This window comes from Myotis brandtii, unplaced genomic scaffold (assembly GCF_000412655.1).
Source record: "Myotis brandtii unplaced genomic scaffold, ASM41265v1 scaffold45, whole genome shotgun sequence".
In the NCBI taxonomy this organism is placed as follows: domain Eukaryota; kingdom Metazoa; phylum Chordata; class Mammalia; order Chiroptera; family Vespertilionidae; genus Myotis; species Myotis brandtii.
The window spans coordinates 6,758,959-6,779,696 of record NW_005367209.1 but is presented as its reverse complement, the minus strand read 5'-3'; the positions used below and the strand labels follow the sequence as shown (position 1 = coordinate 6,779,696).

Sequence of the window (20,738 nt, the reverse complement as noted above, 5' to 3'; positions counted from 1 at the left end):
TTCAGGGCCCCTCCATCTCTGATTATCTAAAATCATTGATTTTCCTGATCAAGGGAAGGTTTCAGACTCCAGACTCACAGAACCTTCTAATGAGGTCCTCATACCCAGTTCTTTCCTGGATCAGTCTGCCTCCAGGAAAGTGCATCCGGAGCTCAGTTCACGTGCCCAGAATGAGTCAGCATGGACTGGAAGAGGGTGATTCCCTGGGCACCAGGTGCAGAAAGAAGAAGTCTCAGGCCCAGGCCCATAGGTGTGGGCAGCAAAAGGGCCCGCATCTGCAGCCACCAGAGGAGGGTTTCACCTCAGAAGCTCCATCTCTTTCTTTGTATCTAAGATATAACTGCCTTGTTCAGGAAAAAGGGATGACCCACTTACCTATGTATAAGTATGATGTGATTCAAATCAAGTATGGTATGACTGAAAGACTAAATTTTTATTCATTTACATTTTATTAAATAGTCAAGTGTGGCTAGTGGTTACCATACTTAGAACAATGTGTGTAAGTGCTCATGAGCTGCTGGTATTAGTATGATTACAATGCACCTTGTAGTCTCTTTCCTTCTCTTCTCCCCTCTGGAGGAGAAGGTCACAGGCTGGGAGGCTGCCAGGAGAGAAGAAACATCTTCTGGGCACCATCGGCAGGGAACTTAGCTGTCAGGAAGGAACCCTAGAGGACTGACTATTCTCAGGAGTGACTCTCTCACCTGGGAAGGTTACAACTCCTTGGTTCTGTGTCAGCCACCTCACCCTCACTAGAGGCCAGAGGAAACACAGGACACTATTGTGCCTGGTGCCCACAGGATGTCTCCTTAAGTCTCAACATACAGTAAGGCTCCCAATTTGGAGCCCAAGATGGGGAGCACTGGGCTCCTGGAAAAGTCAGCTGTTGCTGGGACATGGTAGGTCCTTCCAGCTGCCATGGACACCCTCGTATAGCACACCTGGTATTCTCTCTCTCTTTTGCTGTTAACAAATAAATCATTGGATTTACAAATAAATCTCAGCTACTTTTCAATGATGATACTTGCCAGCCAGGGTACATTAAGTATCGAGATCGTAGCATCTGAGGACTTGAAAAACTGTTTTCTGACAGAATCAGCTCAATGTCTTCATTCCTTTGAAAACATACAGAAAAAAACCCCCAGATTAATTAGGACTATCAATCTTAACCTGCACATTTGCTTTCTCCCCCCCCCCCCCCCCCCCCCCCACACACACACATAAGCAACAAATGCATGCATTTTTTCTGTTATTTCACCCTTAAGTATTTCAGTATGCATCGCCTAAGGACAAGGACATTATCTTACAGAACCACAATATGATTATCACGCCCGAGGAATTTAATACTGTGGACCAGCAGCACTGGTATCACCTGGGAGCTCATTAGAAATGCAGAATCTCAGGCCCTATTCCAGACCCACTGAATCAGAACCCTCATTTTAATAATCCTCAAGAGATTCATATGCACATTAAAGCTGAAGAAGTATTGATTTAGTATACATCCATTTTCAAATTTTCCCTTTCTAGGGGTTAGGGAGACCCAGGATTCAATCAAGTATCACCTATCAAAATTACAATCTTTATTTTTCTTTAATCTGGAACAATTCCTCCAACTTTCTTGTGTGTTTGTTTCTCATGACATTAATCTTTTTATTTTTTTTATTTTTTTTTATTTTTTGTTTTTGTTTTTTTACAAACCCTTGTGTCGAGGGCTGACTTTGACATTAATCTTTTTAAAGACTATATGCCAGTTGTCTTGTGTCCCATGACTTAGATTTGTCTGGTTGTTTCCTCATGATTAGATTCAGGTAAACATTTTTGGCAAGATTAATACCAGGTGATGTGTCCTTCCCATAGCATCACAGGACGTAGGCACATGAAGCCAATTTGTCCCATTAGTGGCCTTGCTAAGTTGAATCATTTGGTCAATGTCATGACTACAAGACCCTCTCCTCTTACTGTGAAGGTACTTTCCCTCTTTGTAAGTAGTAAGTAGTCTGTGGAGTGATACTCTGAGACTAGTGAATATCCTTTTCCTCAACAATCTGTCAACTACTGAGCATCCACTGATTTTTGCCTAAACCAAGTTATTATACCAAAGGTTACAAGATGCTGACTTTCTAGTTCTAGAAATCCTTATTTATTTATTAGCATTTGCCTGTTAAAAGAGTTTTAATATCCTGCCCCTCTTCATTTTTTTAGTATCACATAGACTCACCTTATTCCATGTGCTATAACCCATTATTATCATTATTCTTTCTCACACTCAAGTTGTCCCAAATTTGGCTACTGACAGCTTCATAAGATAGTTCCCCTATCCTTTTGACATATCTACACAAATCTTTCCTTTTTTGGCATAAAATGTACCTGCCCTAGACCTGCAATCAGCCAATTCTCCAAGGAGTCCTGATACCTGACAGTGGATTGGTACATAAAAACCAAGATCTAGAGGTAGGGTGTTTATTGTGGCATTAGTATTTCTGGTCCCTTTCAATGGAAAGAGCTCGTAAATATACCTTTTTAAAAATAATAAATTTAGTAGGCTCGCCGCACCGCGGGCCGCGCGGGGGCAGGCTCTGGTCTCCGGCTCTGATTCTAACTAAGCAATTTCTCACATTACAACTGTGCCACAAGTGGTAATATTTCCATTTTAAGAGGAGCAAACTGAGGTTTAGTAAGATGAGGTGTCGGCAGTCGTTTGAGACTAGAGTCATCTCTCTGTAGTATGTAATTAAGTGTTTTACCACCAATAGAAAAGGAGGATTGTTCTTTGTTAGGATAGAGCGAAGTTTGGCATTCACCTGGGTTCTCTTCAACCTTCCTGCCCCACAGCCCCGGCTCCCTCAGGTGCAGGAAGCACCTGGGTGGAGGCCTCCTTCGGGAGAGCCAGAAAAAAATAAATAAATAAAAATAAAAATAATAAATTTACACTGAGTTCCCCAAAATTCAAATCCAACATTTACAGGGTTTTCCCTCACCTTTCCCATTTCATATTTATTATTAATCCTATCGGAGGATATTTCTCCCCCATAGATTTCTAGACAGAGTGGAAGGCAGGGAGAGGGACACAGAGAGAGAAACATTGATGTGAGAGAGACACATCAATTGGTTGCCTCCCGTACATGCTCTGACCCAGCCAGGGATCGAACCTGCAACCAAGGTATGTACCCTTGACTGGAATTGAACCGGGGACCTTTCAGTCCACAGGCCAAAGCTCCAACCACTGAGAAAACTGGCTAGGGCCATATTTATAATCTCCCTTCTCTATTCAGTGATGCTGTTTGGAATCAGGATACCAATGGAGGATTATGTTCAAAAGTTACGACAATTATTTTGTGTGTGTGTGTGTGTGTGTGTGTGATTGCAGATGGTTTCACTTTTTTGTTTGTATTTAGATTTTTCCCTCCTTGTTGGTTTCATTTAATTTTTGAATATGTAAAATATTTGCATTGCTCAGAAGTCAAAACTAGCCTGGCTGGGTAGCTCAGTTGGTTAGAGCATTGTCCCGATATGCCAAGGTTGAGGGTTCAATCTCTAGATTAGGGCGCATACAAGAATCAATCAATGAATGCATAAGTAGAACAAATCGATGTTTCTCTCTCTCCCTTACTTAAATCAATTTTTAAAACGTGAAAACTAGCCCAGCCAGCGTGGCTCAGTGGTTGAGCATCAATCTATGAACCAGGAGGTCACAGTTAATTCCTGGCCAGGGCATATGCCTAGGTTGGGGGTTTGATTCCCAGTCGGGGGCATGCAGGAGGCAGCCGATCAAATCAATGATTCTCTCTCATCATTGATGTTTCTATTCCTTTCTCCTTCCTTCCTCTCTGAAGTCAATAAAAATATATTCTAAAAAAGTCAAAATTATATAAAAAATATATACCTTTTAGTGTCCTTACTGAGCAAACAAAATTGCTATACAATCAGATGCTTTCGTACACACACATACAAAGTCACCAATGATCTATTTTTAGTTTGTAATTTGGACCGAAGTCCATGAAGTAAAAAGATAATTTCTCTATGTTCTCTATGTAATTTTTCTTACATGTTAACACAGGAACTTGAGAAATTCTTGACTTCCATTCCTTAATGGATGAAAATGTGAATGCATTAAAATAAAATATCTCAAAACAGGACAGGATTCTGACACATAGTGTCCTTTTGGTGATTCACGCAGCATCAGCACTTCTGTAATGGCTCAGGACTCAGGTACAGTGAGACCCTGTGGTGCATTACCAGAGGGGAGCTGCTGATCTGAGAAGATGCCTGGTCTGTGGGGTGAAGGGAACGGGATAAATTTACCTGGTGACAATCCCATTTTCTGCAAGAATGAAGGCTGTGGTAGGATTGGCAGCCCTGATGAGGCTCTGCAGCTGAACGAGGAGAGGGTGCCTCTGCTCCGTGGTATGACTGGTGAACACCACATTACTCACCAGGCCTGGGAATAAAACCAAGAACAGTTTAGCCTTCAGAGTCCTGATGGGATGAGGGCTCACACCAACATGGGCCCTTGCTCCCTCCTCTGATTGTCCCTTCCAGTAGCCCCTTGTATAGACACCCCGGATCCCCAACACCAAGGGACATAGCCATCATTCTGTTCCGCTTTCTGCCACCTCTTGGAGTGCATGACCTCAACACTGTAGCTGCCTTAACTTCATAATCTCCTATCTTCTTTTTTAAAATGTTTTTTTTTTTATTGATTTTGAGAGAGAGAGAGAGAGAGGGAGAGGAAGAAGGGAGAGAGAGATAGAAACATCAATGGGCTGCTTCTTGCACACCCCCTACTGGGGATTGAGCCTGCAACCGGGCATGTGCTCTGACCAGGAATCAAACTGACCTCTTGGTGCATGGGTTGATGCTCAACTACTGAGCCACACTTGCTGGGCCCTCTTATCTTCTTAATTCTCCTTTCCAGCTGATATCCTGAGCTTCATCAGGGGGCCCTTCTGCATCCCCTGTACTTAACCTCATCAGGAACGGGTGTCAATCACCTTCACCAGTTCAGACCACATTTACCAGGCACTAACCATATATCAGGTGCTAACCAGTAGATTCTCAAAGTGTACAGCTGAGAAGGAGTCACACACACAAACCCACAAGCCTATATAATAAAGAAGTAATATGCAAATTGACCATCACACCCTTGCACAAGATGGCCGCCCCCATGTGGTCACATATGGCCGGCAGGGGAGGGCAGTTGTGGGCGATCAGGCCAGCAGGGCAGGGCAGTTGGGGGTGACTGGGCTAGCAGGGGAGGGCAGTTGGGGGCGACCAGGCCAGCAGGGGAGGGCAGTTGGGGGCAACCAGGCCAGCAGGGGAGTGCAGTTAGGGGTGACCAGGCTGGCAGGGGAGGGCAGTTAGGGGGGACCAGGCCGGCAGGGGAGGGAAGTTAGGGGCAACCGGGCTGGCAGGGGAGGGCAGTTAGTGACAACCAGGCCTGTAGGGGAAGGCAGTTAGGGGTGACCAGGCCAGCAAGGGAGGGCAGTTAGCTGCAACCAGGCTGGCAGGGGAGGGCAGTTGGGGGGGACCAGGCTGGCAGGGGAGGGCAGTTGGGGGCGATCAGGCCAGCAGGGGAGCAGTTAGGCGTTGATCAGGCTGGCAGGGGAGTGGTTAGGGGGTGATTAGGCTGGCAGGCAGAAGCGGTTAGGGGCAATCAGGCAGGCGAGTGGTTGGGAGCCAGCAGTCCCTGATTGTGAGGGGGATGTCCAAGTGCCAGTTTAGGCCCACAGGGATAGGGCATAAACTGGCAGTTGGACATCCCCCAAGGGGTCCCAGATTGGAGAGGGTGCAGGCTGGGTTGAGGGACACCCCCTCCAGTGCACAAATTTAGTGCACCAGGCCTCTAGTTTTTAAATAAGCTTCTAACACACTCAAAACCTCTACTGCTGCCCTAGCCTGTTTGGGTCAGTGGATAGAGCGTCGGCCTGCGGACTGAAGGGTCCCAGGTTCGATTCCGGTCAAGGGCACGTACTTCGGTTGCATGCTCCTCCCCAGCCCGGGCCCTGGACAGGGCTCATGCAACAGGCAACCAATTGATGTGTTTCTCTCACATCGATATTTCTCTCTGTCTTTCACTCTCTCTTCCACTCTCTCTAAAAATCAATAGAAAAATATCCTCGGGTGAGGATTAAAAACAAAACAAAACACCTCTATTGTTAAGGTCTCCATGTAAGACCTAGTTTTGGTAACAGCACATGATTAGAAATTCAAATGGAGAATATGTTAGCATTTTGTTTATTCCATTTTAAAAGGTTCCTTGCATGCCCTTTCTGTTCAGAAGCTTTAACATTAATTGGAGCATCTTCAACCTATATAATTTTGTTAACCTGTGTCACCCCAATACATTCAATAAAAAGAAAAGAAAAAGATGCACCATCTTCAGCCAGAGTGTCAGGGAAGCCTGCTAATGAAGGTCACATTGGTGGTGCCTGTGCTCCCTTTCCCATTTAGGAAGGTCACTCTGGAGGCTGCAGGGGAGGCAGGAAGGACAGCCTGGTGAGCTAATGCCAGAACCCCATGTGCTGGTGCAGCCACAGGAAGTGACTGGGGCCTCTGGAAACACAGTCAGGCAAGGTGAGGAGGCCAGGCTCAGAATGTGGCACAGTGGGAAGCAGGCAGGGTTCTAGAAGGCTCAGCACATTCCGGAGATGGCAGATACAGAAGCCGGATGCTGCAAGAGGCCCGTCAGATTCCCAGGGGTAGAAGATGAGAATAGCTGTGGTGGGTCTTGCAGTGAGAAGCCAGGAAAGGCTCAGTGAAGACTAATAAAGGCCTTAGGATTCTGTCTAGTATCTTCTTGGGCCAAAGAAACTGGAGTCAGACTAGTGCAAACATGCCAACCTAAGCAGTGTATACTTCCAGGGTCACAAACAGGCCTGTCCTATCCAGGAAAAGGTGAGAGGCACTCTGCCCGAAGTACTGTCTGCCTCACAAGTACCATCATAGGCAAGCCCTGTGGGCTTGGAATTCTAGGTCAAGAACTGGACATAAAAAAGGGGCTTTGTTTTATAGGGAAACAAGCAAGAGGATTATGCCTAGCATTCCTTAGGCCAGCTATGCAAACTGCCACCTGTCAAGAGGAAATGCCATCTCGTGCAGCAGGTGCAGCAGTTATCTGGAACTCAGGGTGAAGAGGCCACCGTAGGTGTTTTCATTTTGCTTGGTTCAGGAGCTTCCTTCTGTTTGTATTAAGGAGTGGATACCCAGATTTGGTCAAGGTCTCGCCAGTCTGGCCCATTCCCAACAGTGCCCAGACATCTCTGAGGTCTATCTGACCATCCTAGTCTGGGTGAAAGACTTCCCGTAGCCCTGGAGAAAACAAAGTTCACCTCTTATATCTATCTATAGATACTTCTAAGAGCAGCGCATGTTGGTAAAATGTGTCACTCTGCATTCAAGGCAACATTATAATGAGCCTTGCTAGCTTTTTAAGCACTGAGATTATTTCCTAATCCTTATATTTCTGTAATACACAACATCATTTTGGGACTGCAATACAGTCCTTTTCTCACTGTAAATAATCCTTTGTTGTAAAAGCAATGAATCAGGGAGCCTGACTCATGAAAAGGAGCAAAAGGAGGCAATATGCTCCCTTGGGACATGAAGTGTTTGTCAGATCCCACCTCCAAGTGAGCCACTAAATCACCGAGGAAAAATACAGTTGACCCTAAACAACTTTGGGGTTAGGGGCATTATAGTAAAAAAAAGTCTGCATATAATTTAAAAAACAATGATTTCAGAGAGAGGAATGAGAAGGAGAGAGATAGACATCAGTGATGAGAGAGAATTACCGATCAGCTGCCTCCTGCATGCCCACAACTGGGGATCAAACCTGCAATCCGGGCATGTGCCCTGACCAAGAATCGAACCATGACCTCCTGGATCATAGGACGACGTTTAAGCACTGAGGCACATGGGCAAGGCTACATATAACTTTTGACTACCCAAAAACTTAACTACTAATAGCCTACTGTTGACCAGAAGCCTTACTGTTAACAGTTAACACATATTTTGTATGTTATATGTATTATATACTGTATTCTTATAAAATAAGCCAGAGAAAATAAAATGTTATTAAAAAATCACAGAGAAAATACATTTACAGTATTTATTGAAAAATATCTGCATATAAGCAGATCTGCACAGTTAAAACCTGTATTGTTCACAGCTGACCTTGCCTTTTATCTCCCCCCACCGGGCCCCCATGCAGCCCATGCCCATGGTGAGCCAGGTCAGACTAGTCCACAGGGTTCCCTGGGCCCAGTTGCAAGGGGAAGATATTTATCAAGGCACTGTCACTGCACAAGCCCCCTGGAGTTCAGAAAACAGCATATGTGGATCCAAGATCGACTGCCCATATCTGATCACATCCCTAGCTTTATACAAGCACAGAATTTGACACAGGTTGCCTTTGAACACTGAATTAGGAGACAGTGATATTGAAATATTCCTACTAAGTGCCAGAGAGAATGCAATCTGTCCTGAATATTGCTCAGTTTCATGAACAGTGAAAACAAGGCACTTGCCCTTTGCCAGGGCAGCCCAACCATCTGTGCTTTATGTGCAAAAAAAGCAGAGGGGCACCGAGGGAGAAAGTGTCAAGGAGTCAAGGACACTAGGGTGGCAATAATGTGGTGGACAGGAGCTGACTATAGCTCACACCCATGGCTTTGATGCTGACTACCAAACATGTATCTGAGGACCAGACAGCTCTCCTTGGTTATCTTCCAGTCCTTTGTTTTTTTCCTGTGCTTTCTATTTCAAGGACAGGCACTACCAACCTTCCTAATCTCTCAAGATAGAAACCTAGCAGTCATCCAAGATACCTCCTTTTTCTAACTCATGTCCCATATGTAACCTATCATCATATCCCACTGACCCAACCTCCATAAAATCTCCTTAATCTCTACCTGTGGTAGATACTATGGGTATCTATCTCCATTCCACTCAGCTTCTGGGGTGCAATGCCTGTAAAGCCACAGGGACCTCTGAAGGCGGGACTTGAGACTCCTGGTGCAGCAGTCCAACGCACATTCCTCCCTCCAGTGACCCGGCCTCCTGCCCTGTGCAGCACCCAGCTCAGCTGCTTCCCAGGACAACATCTCTGGATCTCTGGTATGCTCTGCTGTCTCCGCTCCCTGTGGACTGGCAGGGGCTCAGCAGGGCAAAACTCTGCTGGCACACCGAGTTATTTCTTTGTCTGATATCTACTTGCTGGGCTGACTCAGGAAGCCCAGAGCCCAGGTCTTCTGACAACAATGAGCATTTTATCACCACTACAGGAAACTTAGAATTTATTCTTGGTCTCCAGGCACCATAGCTAATATGACTAAAAAGTGCTGCTTCTAGGGTTCCAGTCAGTAAGACAATGCAAAGTTGAGTGTAACCTACAGGATGGGTGGATTTTTCTAAATGCTACCAAGGAGGTATGGAAAATTTCATTGTATGTAGGGGGAATATTAAGGGAGAAGGTTCTATTGGGCTATACTCTGCACTCATGGGACAGGAGAAATGCAAGATTTTGATGTTCCAGAGGCTAGAAATACCTATTCAGTCCACTGATATTAGTTGGAAGGCAAGGGCAGATTTAAACCCAGCTCAGGAGAGGTGTTGCCATGGCAATTTGTCATCACTAAGAAACAAACTCTGGAAGAAATCTGCCTATCAAATATAAAAATAAAAGATGTCAAAGTTTTCCCTGTACCAATTTATTTGTTTTAGATTTTAGAATGGTAGGTAGGAGCATGAAGAAAAGTCTGTTGCATCTAAACAGAATCTGAAAGTCATGCAAACACGAGTAAAGCCCATTGCTTACCTTGTGAACACTGGTCAAGACATTTTGGAAAGAGAAATCTAGGGAGGAAAAATAAATATTTTAAAACCATAAAGTCACAGTTGTCATTATTTCCCACAAAAATGAGCATATCACTGATACCTAAGATGATTTACTCGAGGGGCAAGTGGCAGGCAGCACTGAGCATTAGGATAGCCATGGCTATGCAAGAAGTTTTCACAGCTTTGAACCAAAAAGCCAGGAAAAGTCCCTACATGGCCAACCCTTGGAATGCTTAAGAGGGGATACCTGGGCATGGCCAGTCTCTAGGCTATAGGAACAGAAAGAGAGCTTTTTTTTTTTTTTTTTTTTTTTTTTTTTTTAGAGATACTGTCTTCATAAAGGGGAAATTCAAGGGAAAATGAGAAAAATTACATTCACCTAACTCTAACAGGGGCTTTCAGTACCAAAGTTGCCATGTTTCCCTTCATGTGCGCACTAGAATCCTGCTTCCCCTTTAATCCCATTCTGACCTCTAATAGTGAATGAAAAACAGCAAACTGACTGGATCACAACTGAAGCAGGTGAGGGTGACTGATCCAAAGTTTGAGTTAGTTAAGAACTGTAGCTCTGTAGGAAGCCCCAGAGAAAATTCCATACTCTCAGTGCTTTAAAACTCCTAAAACATCATAGTGCTCTTCTCAGGGAAGAACAGTAACACTAATGAGAATAGCTCCTTTTATCTTACTGTGGGGCTGGGCGCTATGCATGCAGTTCGCATATACAATCTTGTTCTGTCTTTACTTCCACCCCATTAAAAGCTGAGAAGAATGAGTGTAGGATGACTAAGCAGTCTAAGCACTTTGCCCAAGGCTGCACATGAAGCCAGGAAGTGGGAGGGCTGATGCAGGGCCCAGGTCTGCTTGGCATCACAGAGCTTCTGTTTCCTTTCCCTGCAAGTAGGATGCTTACTGAAGCCACACTTCTGAACTGTTTCTGGTCTATGTGGCAGGTATTAATGCTATTCAAAACACCGGGGGGATTTCCCTTGGTGGTGGCAAGTCTTCATTCTTCTATTTGATTTCTAAAAACAGCCAGGCACACATCACTTGGAACCAAATTTGGTGGGTGAATGAGCTGGATGAATACCACTTCTTGGGTTTCTCTTGCCTGGCTGCCTCATGGTTTCTGAAGAATTCCAAGGAGGAACCCCCTATGTGCTCTGAGCAAGGTCAAGAGCCTTGGAACATCCACACCAGAGTCTTTCAAGAACAAAACTCACTGACTTCCCTGCACTCACTGTTCACTGAACACCCTCCTCCCCTACAGCAAATATATTGTTAGAAAGTGTCTGTCCCCATCAAGTGCTTGTGACCTGAGAGTCCATGCCCTGAAAGGCCCTTCTTAGCATCCTGCTTGCTTCTCACAGCCAGGCATTTTAGATAAGGTTGATCAGAGTTCCCCCTTAAGGGATCTGAGAAGGCCTGAGGTCATCAAGCTGCTCCCTTTAAGCATCTGCAAAGAAAATATTCAGAACACACGGACTTGCACATACATATGATTCCCTAAAACTGGAATACAATTTCTCATATCTTGGCATCTTTGGGATCCCGGTCCTTCAAATTCATACTCTGGCTTTCTTTCGAATTCAAATAGGAGTTATCACCGCTTCTTCATAATTTGTATAAAACTGCATTATACAAAGTATATTTTATTATGGTACTTCCTACTCTATATCATGATTAATTATGTACATGCCATTGATGTGGCATTTGGAAAATCACTTAATTTTTCTGAGCGGCTCTCTCGTGGTAAAATATGACAATGAAGCCTACCTTAAAGGAGGATTTAGAGAATTAAGAGGGGTAAAGCATCAGAGTGCTGGACAAACAGTGCAAAATAAATGCTGGCTCACTCATCCTCCCTACTAAACTGTAATATTAAAGAGTGCCTGGCTTAGGAGTCTTAAACATAGTAGACAAGTTCTGCACCAACAAACATTGAAATAATGCATATACTATAGTGGTTGCTGACCAGCTCTACCTCTGAATAACAAAAACAGCTGTGGTTATAATATACTCCTAAGTCTTATGTAGGTATGGTATCATGCATTTTCTCATGTTCCAACCAAGTACCTGATTTATATAAAATTTTAGTCAATCAATAAATGATACTGATCTAATCTGTCCCAAACATGTGTCCCAAAATTCTCATGTGCATATTCACAAAAATGTAGAGACCTGGGTTAACTTGTTCCTTGCTGCCTCTTCAATGATTAGAATGGTCCTGGCATACAGCAATCACTCAATAGAAATTCAATAAATGAAACGCACTAAAATAAAGACATCAGGCAAATCTCACATAGGTCCATCCTGAATCTAGTCCACCTCCTAGATTAAAAAAGCCATACTAACCCCATTTCACAGAAAGAAAAAGCAAGACTACTATGACCTATTCCCACCTATTTTTTTTTTTGAGAGAGAAACATTGATTTGTTATTCCACCCATTTGTGCATTCACTGGTTTGCTCTTTTTTTAAAAAAATATGTTTTTATTGATTTTAGAGAGAAAGGAAGGGAGAGGGAGAGACAGAAACATTGATGAGAGAGAAACATCAATTGTCTGCCTCCTGCTTGCCCCCTATTGGGGATCGAGCCCACAACCTGGGCATGTGTCTTGATTGGGAATCGAACCTGCAACCTCTGGGTGCATGGGACAATGCTCAACCAACTGAGCCACACCAGCTAAGGCCACTGGTTGGTCCTGGCATGTGCTCTGACCAGGATCGAACCTGCGACCTTGGCACATCGGGATGATAACCAACTGAGTTACCTGGCTAGGGCTCCCCAGACCTCTCATATCTCTTCCTTGAGTTCTCTCTACCCCACCCTATTAGCTCCTATTCTCCTTAATTTTTTTTTTCTTCACAGTGCAGAAGAGTATTTCTTTGGGCTAATTTTTCTGAAGTGTAACTTCCATCTGTTGTTTCCTTATTACTATCTCTTCCTACGTTTTTTTTTTTTTTCAACAGAGAGGAAGGGAGAGGGATAGAGAGTTAGAAACATGATCAGCTGCCTCCTGCACACCCCCTACTGGGGATGCGCCCGCAACCCAGGTACATACCCTTAACCGGACTCGAACTCAGGACCCTTCAGTCCGCAGGCCGACACTCTATCCACTGAGCCACACCAGTCAGGGCCCTACCTTTCTTTCTTTCTTTTTATATAGCAAAGGTGGAAATTTATTGAAGGACAAGCACAGACTCCCACGTGGGGAGGGAGAAAGAGTCCCCCCTACCTTTTTTTTAACAGTAGTATCTATGGTAGTTATCTAGTCCCATGTTAGACCTCCTTCTGCTTTAATTCATCTTTTAAATAAACAAGAAAAAGAAGAGACATGAATGGTAGAAAGACTTGCATGTTAAGAGTCAGCATGGAAGTCCACAGTACAATGGTGATGCTCAGCATTCATTACAGTAACCTAACCTAAGAAGAAGGAAAACAGAACACCTTGGCTTTTCTATGGGGAGCAGAACCTTGGTCAGAAAATGGAGAGAATGGTGAATGAGGTATCTGTCTGAATGGGGATCAGACAAGGTGATTAGGGACATAATCTCTAATGTAATTTCTATGAGAAATTTAAAGATACCAAACTTGTGACTCAAATAGGAAGGGAGCTTTTTCAGGTGAAGGTATAAGAATAGATCAATCATTTATCAGGGGATAATAATAATAATAAGGACTAGCCAGAAAGACCACATGATTACAGATTTGGGATATATTCCACTAGCCAGTGGTCGGCAAACTGCGGCTCATGAGCCACATGCGGCTCTTTGGCCTCTTGAGTGTGGCTCTTCCACAAAATACCGACTTCTGCGCATGGGCCACGAAGTTTCAATCGCACTGTACGTGCGCGCCCGCACGTGGTATTTTGTGGAAGAGCCACACTCAAGGGGCCAAAGAGCCGCATGTGGCTTGCGAGCCTCGGTTTGCCGATCATGGCACTAGGCTAAAGGGAGCGGAAGTTAAATAGCTCTGAGGAGACAATGTAATGCTTGAAACTCTCCCCACTAAGGAATGATTTCATGATGAAACAGGTAATTCCAGACACCACTGGGGCAGTGTGAAGTGTAAAACCCACTCAAAAAGGCAATGTGGAAATGTGAATAAAAAGTAATAAACGTATAATACACTTAATTAATAATATCTCTCTGAGGAATCTAGTCTAAGGAAATTATCTGAAATTGAGAAGGTTATATGGATAAAGGTGTTCCCACAGTATTATCTATAATAATGAAAAGTTGGAGCCATCCTATGTAACTAACAGTGGTAAAATGATTAAGACAATTATGTTCACCCACATAATGATTATGTAATTAATAAAAATGTAATTACTAGTGTGATATAAGAACATACATATGTTAACATATGTTTGTTTATCGGTTAACCTAAGAAGAAGAATATTATAAAATTATATGTACAATATATCACAACTGTAAAAAAGCATGCAAATAAAAAGATCAGAAAGGGAAGAACAAAGTAGGAGGGATCACAATACCAGATATCAAGCTATATTACAATATATTACAAAGCCACTGTTCTCAAAACTGCCTGGTACTGGCACAAGAACAGACATATAGACCAATGGAACAGAACAGAGAACCCAGAAATCGACCCAAGCCATTATGCTCAATTAATATTTGACAAAGGAGGCAAGAGCATACAATAGAGTCAAGACAGTCTCTTCAATAAATGGTGTTGGGAAAATTGGACAGATACACGCAAAAAAATGAAACTAGACCACCAACTTATACCATAAATGGATAAAGAATTTCAACGTGAGACAGGAAACCATAAAAACACCAAATGGATAAGGGACTTAAATGTAAGACAAGAAACCATAAAAATTTTAGAAGAATCCATAGGCAGCAAGATATCAGACATATATCGTAGCAATATCTTTACGATACAGTTCCTAGGACAATGGAAACTAAGGAGAAAATAAACAAATGGGACTGCATCAAAATAAAAACCTTCTGAACAGCAAAAGAAACCATTAACAAAACAACAAGAAAGCCACTGCATGGGAGAACATATTTGCCAATGTTATATCCAATAAGGGCCTAATCTCCAAAATTTATTGGGAACTCATACATCTTAACAAAAGGAAGATGGAAATCCAATCAAAAAATGGGCAAAGGACTTAAATAGACACTTTTTGAAAGTGGACATACAGAAGGCCAAGAAACATATGAAAACATGCTCAAAGTCACTAAGTCATCTGAGAGATGCAAATCAAAACGTAAATGAGGTATCTGTCAGAATGGCTATCATCAACAAATTGACAAGCGACAAGTGCTGGAGAGGATGTAGAGAAAAAGGAACCCTCGTGCACTGCTGGTGGGAATGCAGACTAGTGCAGCCACTGTGGAAAACAGTACAGTTTCTTCAAAAAATTAAAAATGGAACTCCCATTCAACCCAGTAATCCCACTTCTAGGAATATATCCCAAGAAATCAGAAAGGACAAATGCACCCCTATGTTCATAGCAGCATAATATACAATAGCTAAGATTTGGAAATAGCCTAAGTGCCCATCAGCAGATGAGTGGATTAAAAAACTGTGGTACATCTACACAATGGAACACTACACTGCAGTAAAAAAGAAGGAACTCTTACTATTCATAACAGCATGGATGGACATGGAGAGCATTATGCTAAGAGAAATAAGCCAGTTGGAGAAAGATAAATATCACATGATCTCACTCATTTGTGGAATATAATGAACAACATAAACCAATGAACAAAAATAATCCAGAGACAGAGAAGCATCGAACAGACCGTCAAACTTTAGAGGAAAGGCAGGGGAGGGGGGTAAGAGATCAACCAAAGGACTTGTATGCATGCATATAAGCATAACCAATGGTCACAGACACTAGGGGGGTGAGGGCATGTGCTGGGGGTGGGGGAGGCCAGGGAGAGGTCAATGGGGGAAAAAGGAGACATATGTAATACTATATGTAATACTTTAAACAATGAAAAATTAAAAAAGATCAGAAAGGAATTCACAAATATTATAATAGTTACATTGAATTAGTGAGATTATGGACGAATTATTACCCAATTTTCTTTGCTGTTCTTTTTAAAAAAAATATATTTTATTGATTTTTTTACAGAGAGGAAGGGAGAGGGATAGAGAGTTAGAAACATCGATGAGAGAGAAACATGGATCAGCTGCCTCCTGCACACTCCCTGCTGGGGATGTGCCCGCAACCAAGGTACATGCCCTTGACCGGAATTGAACCTGGGACCCTTGAGTCCGCAGGCTGATGCTCTATTCACTGAGCCAAACCGGTTAGGGCTGCTGTTCTTGTATTACTTCCAAAGTTAGAAAAAAAGTTCCCCTGTTAGCAGTGAGAATGAGTGTCATTAACGAGGTAAAATGGCTTTAAGATGGCTTCACCATATGAAAAAGTATCTTTGAGAAACTCCAAGTGCCTTGGGACACAGGCCCCTCCTATGCAGTAAAGACAGAAGGAAAGGCTGCCCTGGGCATTTCTTTCTGGGAGATGCTGCTCCCAGTTTCACTGCCTCTTCAGCACACAAAAAACAGTGGGGAGAGGCTGCCAGTCCCAAAGGGGTCTTCTGAGAACCAGGCACTAATCCAGTAACAACTGAGCATTTATTGTATATAAGGTAGACTGATGTGTTCCAAAAGACAAACACATAAAGATGTGTCTCCTTCTAGTGTGTTGCTTTCTGTACACTAAACACACCATGTCCTGTGGGCTGGAGGTGATCTTAGGAGTGTACCTGTGCTCCATGTAGCAGCTCAGGGGCTCCACACACACTGTGATGGCACCAATGGTGAAGGAAGACTTGACATTTGAGTCTGGATGGGTCTGCAGGGCCTGGACAACATCAATAACATCTGTGTAGCTGAGGAGAAAAAGGGAATGGTTAGTTTACTGATTGGGGTGGCAGAGTGGGGTGGGGGAAAAAGGAGAATGCCGAATGGCTTGAGCAAGAGTGGAAGGAGGACTAAGAGGAGTAGCCTATGATTGGGTTCTTGGAGTCACCCCACTTTATGATTTGGAGCCACTGGAATCCACAGTGTTTCTGCATTCCCAAGTTCCATTAGTCCTCATAACTGTGCAAGAGTGGGTAGAATTCAATCCCCAAACCCCAGGGTAAAGGTAAGTCTGCACAGGTGACTATGGGGCTCTGAGAGTGGGACTCGGTGTTCTTAGGCCTGTTTTCTGATCAAGTTAGGAGCTCCTGCATTGGTCTATTTTTCTTAAAATAGCTCTTTCCTCTCCTACTACCTCACAGAACATGTAGGCAAGAGAGAAAAGGGGGTTCATCAGGTACCTTTCCACGTTGTGAGACATGTGTCAAATACCCTTGCATTTGTATCTCCTGCCTGGAACTCCCTCCAAACTCCAGATGTGCAGAGTCAAACTGACATTTTCACTTAGAACTTAATATGTTCATGACCCAATTCCCCCACACCTACTCCTCCCAAGGCCTGTCCTTCTCAGCAGAGGAGACCACTCCTTCAGCTGCTGGGCCAAAAGATTTGTCTAGAGTTATCTTGACTCCATTTTTTCTCAATCTTACTGGCTGGCTCCTGCAAGCCCCCTACTGGGGATGGAGTCCAAAACCCGGGCATGTGCCCTTGACCGGAATTGAACCCGGGACCTTTCATTCCGCAGGCCGATGCTCTATCCACTGAGCCAAACCAGCTAGGGCAATTTTTTCTCACTCTTCAGAACATAACTAGAATGACATTACTGCTCATATTACCATGCTACTACTGGGTCCAAACACTATCATCTCTTGCCTAGATCACCCCCACAGCTACTTCAATGGCCTCCTGCTTCTGTCCTTGCCTCTCTCTAAACTGTCTTCAACACAGAAACCAGGGAGATAGTACTAATCTCATCGTGCTAAGCTACAGTATGAGTTGCTTCCATCCCACTCAATGTGAAAGCCAAAGCTCTTACAATGGCCCAATAGCCCTCTAAGACCTGTCCCCCACACTGCATAAAAGAGTTTCATCTACGATTCCTTCCCTTACCTGAACCAGCAACTTTGGCCTCCTGGCTCTTCCCTGAATATTCCAGGCATACTTCCACCATGCACTCACTGTCCCCTCTCATGTGATGTGCTTTGCTCAGATGCCTGCAGGGCTTACTCTCACTCTCACTCTCTGGTGAGGGAGGTGCCCTCTGACTTTATACAGCCTATGTGATAACAACAACCCCCTCTCTGGCACAACCTGCTCCTGCTCCAATTCTTCTCCAAAGCACTGAACATCAGCTACATACTCTGTATTTTCTTATTTATTTATAGTCTGTCTCTGCAATTAAGATGGAAGGTGGTTGTTGAGTGCTGTAATCTATGGTGTCTAAAGCAGGGTAAATGAATGAGTGGACATTCAACCCCACATAGAAACATGGCCACTACAAGAGGGAACCTGCCCTCTTCACTTTGTGGAGAACATTTCCTGACTGGCCCAGCCTATGACTAAAAGGTCAGTTTCAATGGAAGGAAGGCAAAGCTGATGGGCAGGTTGCTGATCACATGGGCCTGGGTCTTATCCTGGGCCCTTGGGAGGGCAGTTGTGGTGGCTGGCAGGATAGGTACAGCCTGCCTGAGCCATTTTCTGAGTCACTACAAACAACTCGTCTGTAAAACGACACTTGGCTCTATCCCAGATTACAATTTTAGCACTCTCCCCAGGTCTGCCTCAGTCCCTACAAACCAGCAGTGCTTTAGTAAAGAACAGGGTGTGCTAGCTTCTAGAATTCCCCAATGAGGGCCTGGTAGCCAGAGAGCCTTTAGAGTGAGCCCTCTGATCATCAGCTTTTCTTTTTCTTTCTTTAAACAATTTTTAAAAAATATGTTTTTATTGATTTCAGAGAGGAAGGGAGAAGGAGAAAGAGAAACATCAACGATGAGAGAGAATCATTGATCAGCTGCCTCCTGCACGCCCCCTACAGGGGATCGAGCCCACACAATTGAACCGTGACCTCCTGGTTCATAGGTCAATGCTCAACCACTGAGCCATATTGGCTGGGCTGTACTATGATTTTTAAAAAAGATTTTAAATTGATTTTTAGAGAGAGAGAGAAACACTGATGTGAGAGTGAAATATCTATCAGCTACCCCTGCTGGTCCCCTACCAGGATTGAGCCTACAACCCAGGCATGTACCTTGACCAGGAATTGAATTGGCGACCTCCTAGTGCATGGGACAATGCTCAACCAACTGAGCCACACTGGCTGGGCTGCTCACTGACTTTTCATTTTTAATTTTTAGGAGAAAAAAGGAAGGGAGGGTGGGAGGGGGGAGAGACAGAGAGAGAGGAAGAGAGAAGAGAGAAGGTGATGGGAGGAGAGAGAAGAGGAGAGGAGTCATTCCACTTATTTATGCATTCGTTTATTTATTCTTGTATGTGCTCTCACCGGGGATTGAACCCGCAACCTTGGTGTATCGGGACGGTGCTTTAACCAACTGAGCTACCCAGTCATGGCTCACTGGCTTTTTTTGAAGGTTTCTCCCCCTGCCTGTGTACAACAATGTGGAGTTCTCTCCACTGGTTCTGCAGTGTCTGAGTGGGCCTAGATGCCAGGAGAGACCCCCACATTGCCCACACTGCCAGGTCCTTACGTACATGTGGTAAGCAGGACTGATGCTTGCACACTGCCTCAAATCTCTTTGTGGTCATGTTTAATACATATAACTCCCATGGTTAAGTGTCCCATCCTTGCTCCTCAGCATGAGCTTTTCCCTGATTCTAAAAGAGTCTTTGGAGCTTTTTAAATTTTCATATTTGGTATGAGCCTATAGAGACTCTCCTTTCTTTTTCAAAAAAATATATTTTTATTGATTTCAGAGAGGAAGGGAAAGGGAGAGAAACATAAATGATGAGAATCATTGATTGGCTGTCTTCTGCACGCCCCCTACTGGGGATAGAGCCTGCAACCTGGGCATGTGCCCTTGACGGGAATTGAACCTGAGACCCTTCAGTCTTCAGGCCGGCACTCTATCCACTCAGCCAAGCCAGCTAGGGCAAGGCTTCTCATTTCTTGGGTAAAAAAGAACTGCAAAAGATTTACAGCTGTGGCTGGTGTGGCTCAGTTGGTTGGGTGTTGTCCCATGCACAGAAAGGTTGCTGGTTCAATTCCAGGTCAGGGCACAAGTGGGCTAGAGGCAATGCCGGAGACAGCTGATGGATGTTTCTCTCTCACTTCTATGTTTCTCTTTCCCTCTCTCCTTCTTCCTTCCTCTCTCTCTAAGAATCAATGAACTATTAAAAAAAAAAAAAAAGATTTACAAGCCAGTCCTGCAGATTTTGGTCATTCTAACACAATAGGTTTACCCTTAGAGAGGGTGACTGGGGAATTGCCAGGTTTTCAGAGCATTCCATTAATCTTCATTTATTTGAATGAAAAAGCTTAGAGTGGAAACAGGCCCCAGGCTCCTTGGTGAGGCTAGTGCAGTGATGGCGAACCTTTTGAGCTCGGCGTGTCAGCATTTTGAAAAACCCTAACTTAACTCTGGTGCCGTGTCACATATAGAAATTTTTTGATATTTGCAACCATAGTAAAACAAAGATTTATATTTTTGATATTTATTTTATATATTTAAATGCCATTTAACAAAGAAAAATCAACCAAAAAAATGAGTTCGCGTGTCACCTCTGACACGCGTGTCATAGGTTCGCCATCACTGGCGCTAGTGCATCTACACGATGCATCTGCGCAATGCAGCCAAGAGCCTCTGTGGCAAGAGAGGAAGCCCTAAGTGTCATTCACTCTACTTACTGAGGGGTCCTGCTAGACCAGTGATGGCGAACCTATGACACGCGTGTCAGAGGTGACACGCGAACTCATTTTTTTGGTTGATTTTTCTTTGTTAAATGGCATTTAAATATATAAAATAAATATCAAAAATATAAGT

The 20,738-nt window shown here is 43.8% G+C and overlaps 1 protein-coding gene and 1 long non-coding RNA gene across 3 annotated transcripts in view; one reads left to right on the top strand and one right to left on the bottom strand.

The window, feature by feature from the left end:
• LOC106727565 overlaps nt 1–1,955 on the top strand; it is a 24,573-nt gene extending 22,618 nt beyond the window's left edge. The window contains exons 3-4 of the long non-coding RNA XR_001363798.1: nt 515–520; nt 1,945–1,955. This is a non-coding gene — a long non-coding RNA (uncharacterized LOC106727565). The remainder of the gene's footprint in view (nt 1–514; nt 521–1,944) is intronic.
• LOC102251932 (chromosome unknown open reading frame, human C20orf194) overlaps nt 1–20,738 on the bottom strand; it is a 129,830-nt gene that overhangs the window by 10,363 nt on the left and 98,729 nt on the right. For both annotated transcript variants that reach the window (XM_005874696.2, XM_005874694.2), the window contains exons 28-31: nt 16,584–16,709; nt 9,815–9,852; nt 4,303–4,438; nt 1,029–1,115 (exon numbers count right to left, since the gene is read on the bottom strand). In XM_005874696.2, the coding sequence (XP_005874758.1) occupies nt 1,029–1,115; nt 4,303–4,438; nt 9,815–9,852; nt 16,584–16,709 (387 nt within the window). The remainder of the gene's footprint in view (nt 1–1,028; nt 1,116–4,302; nt 4,439–9,814; nt 9,853–16,583; nt 16,710–20,738) is intronic.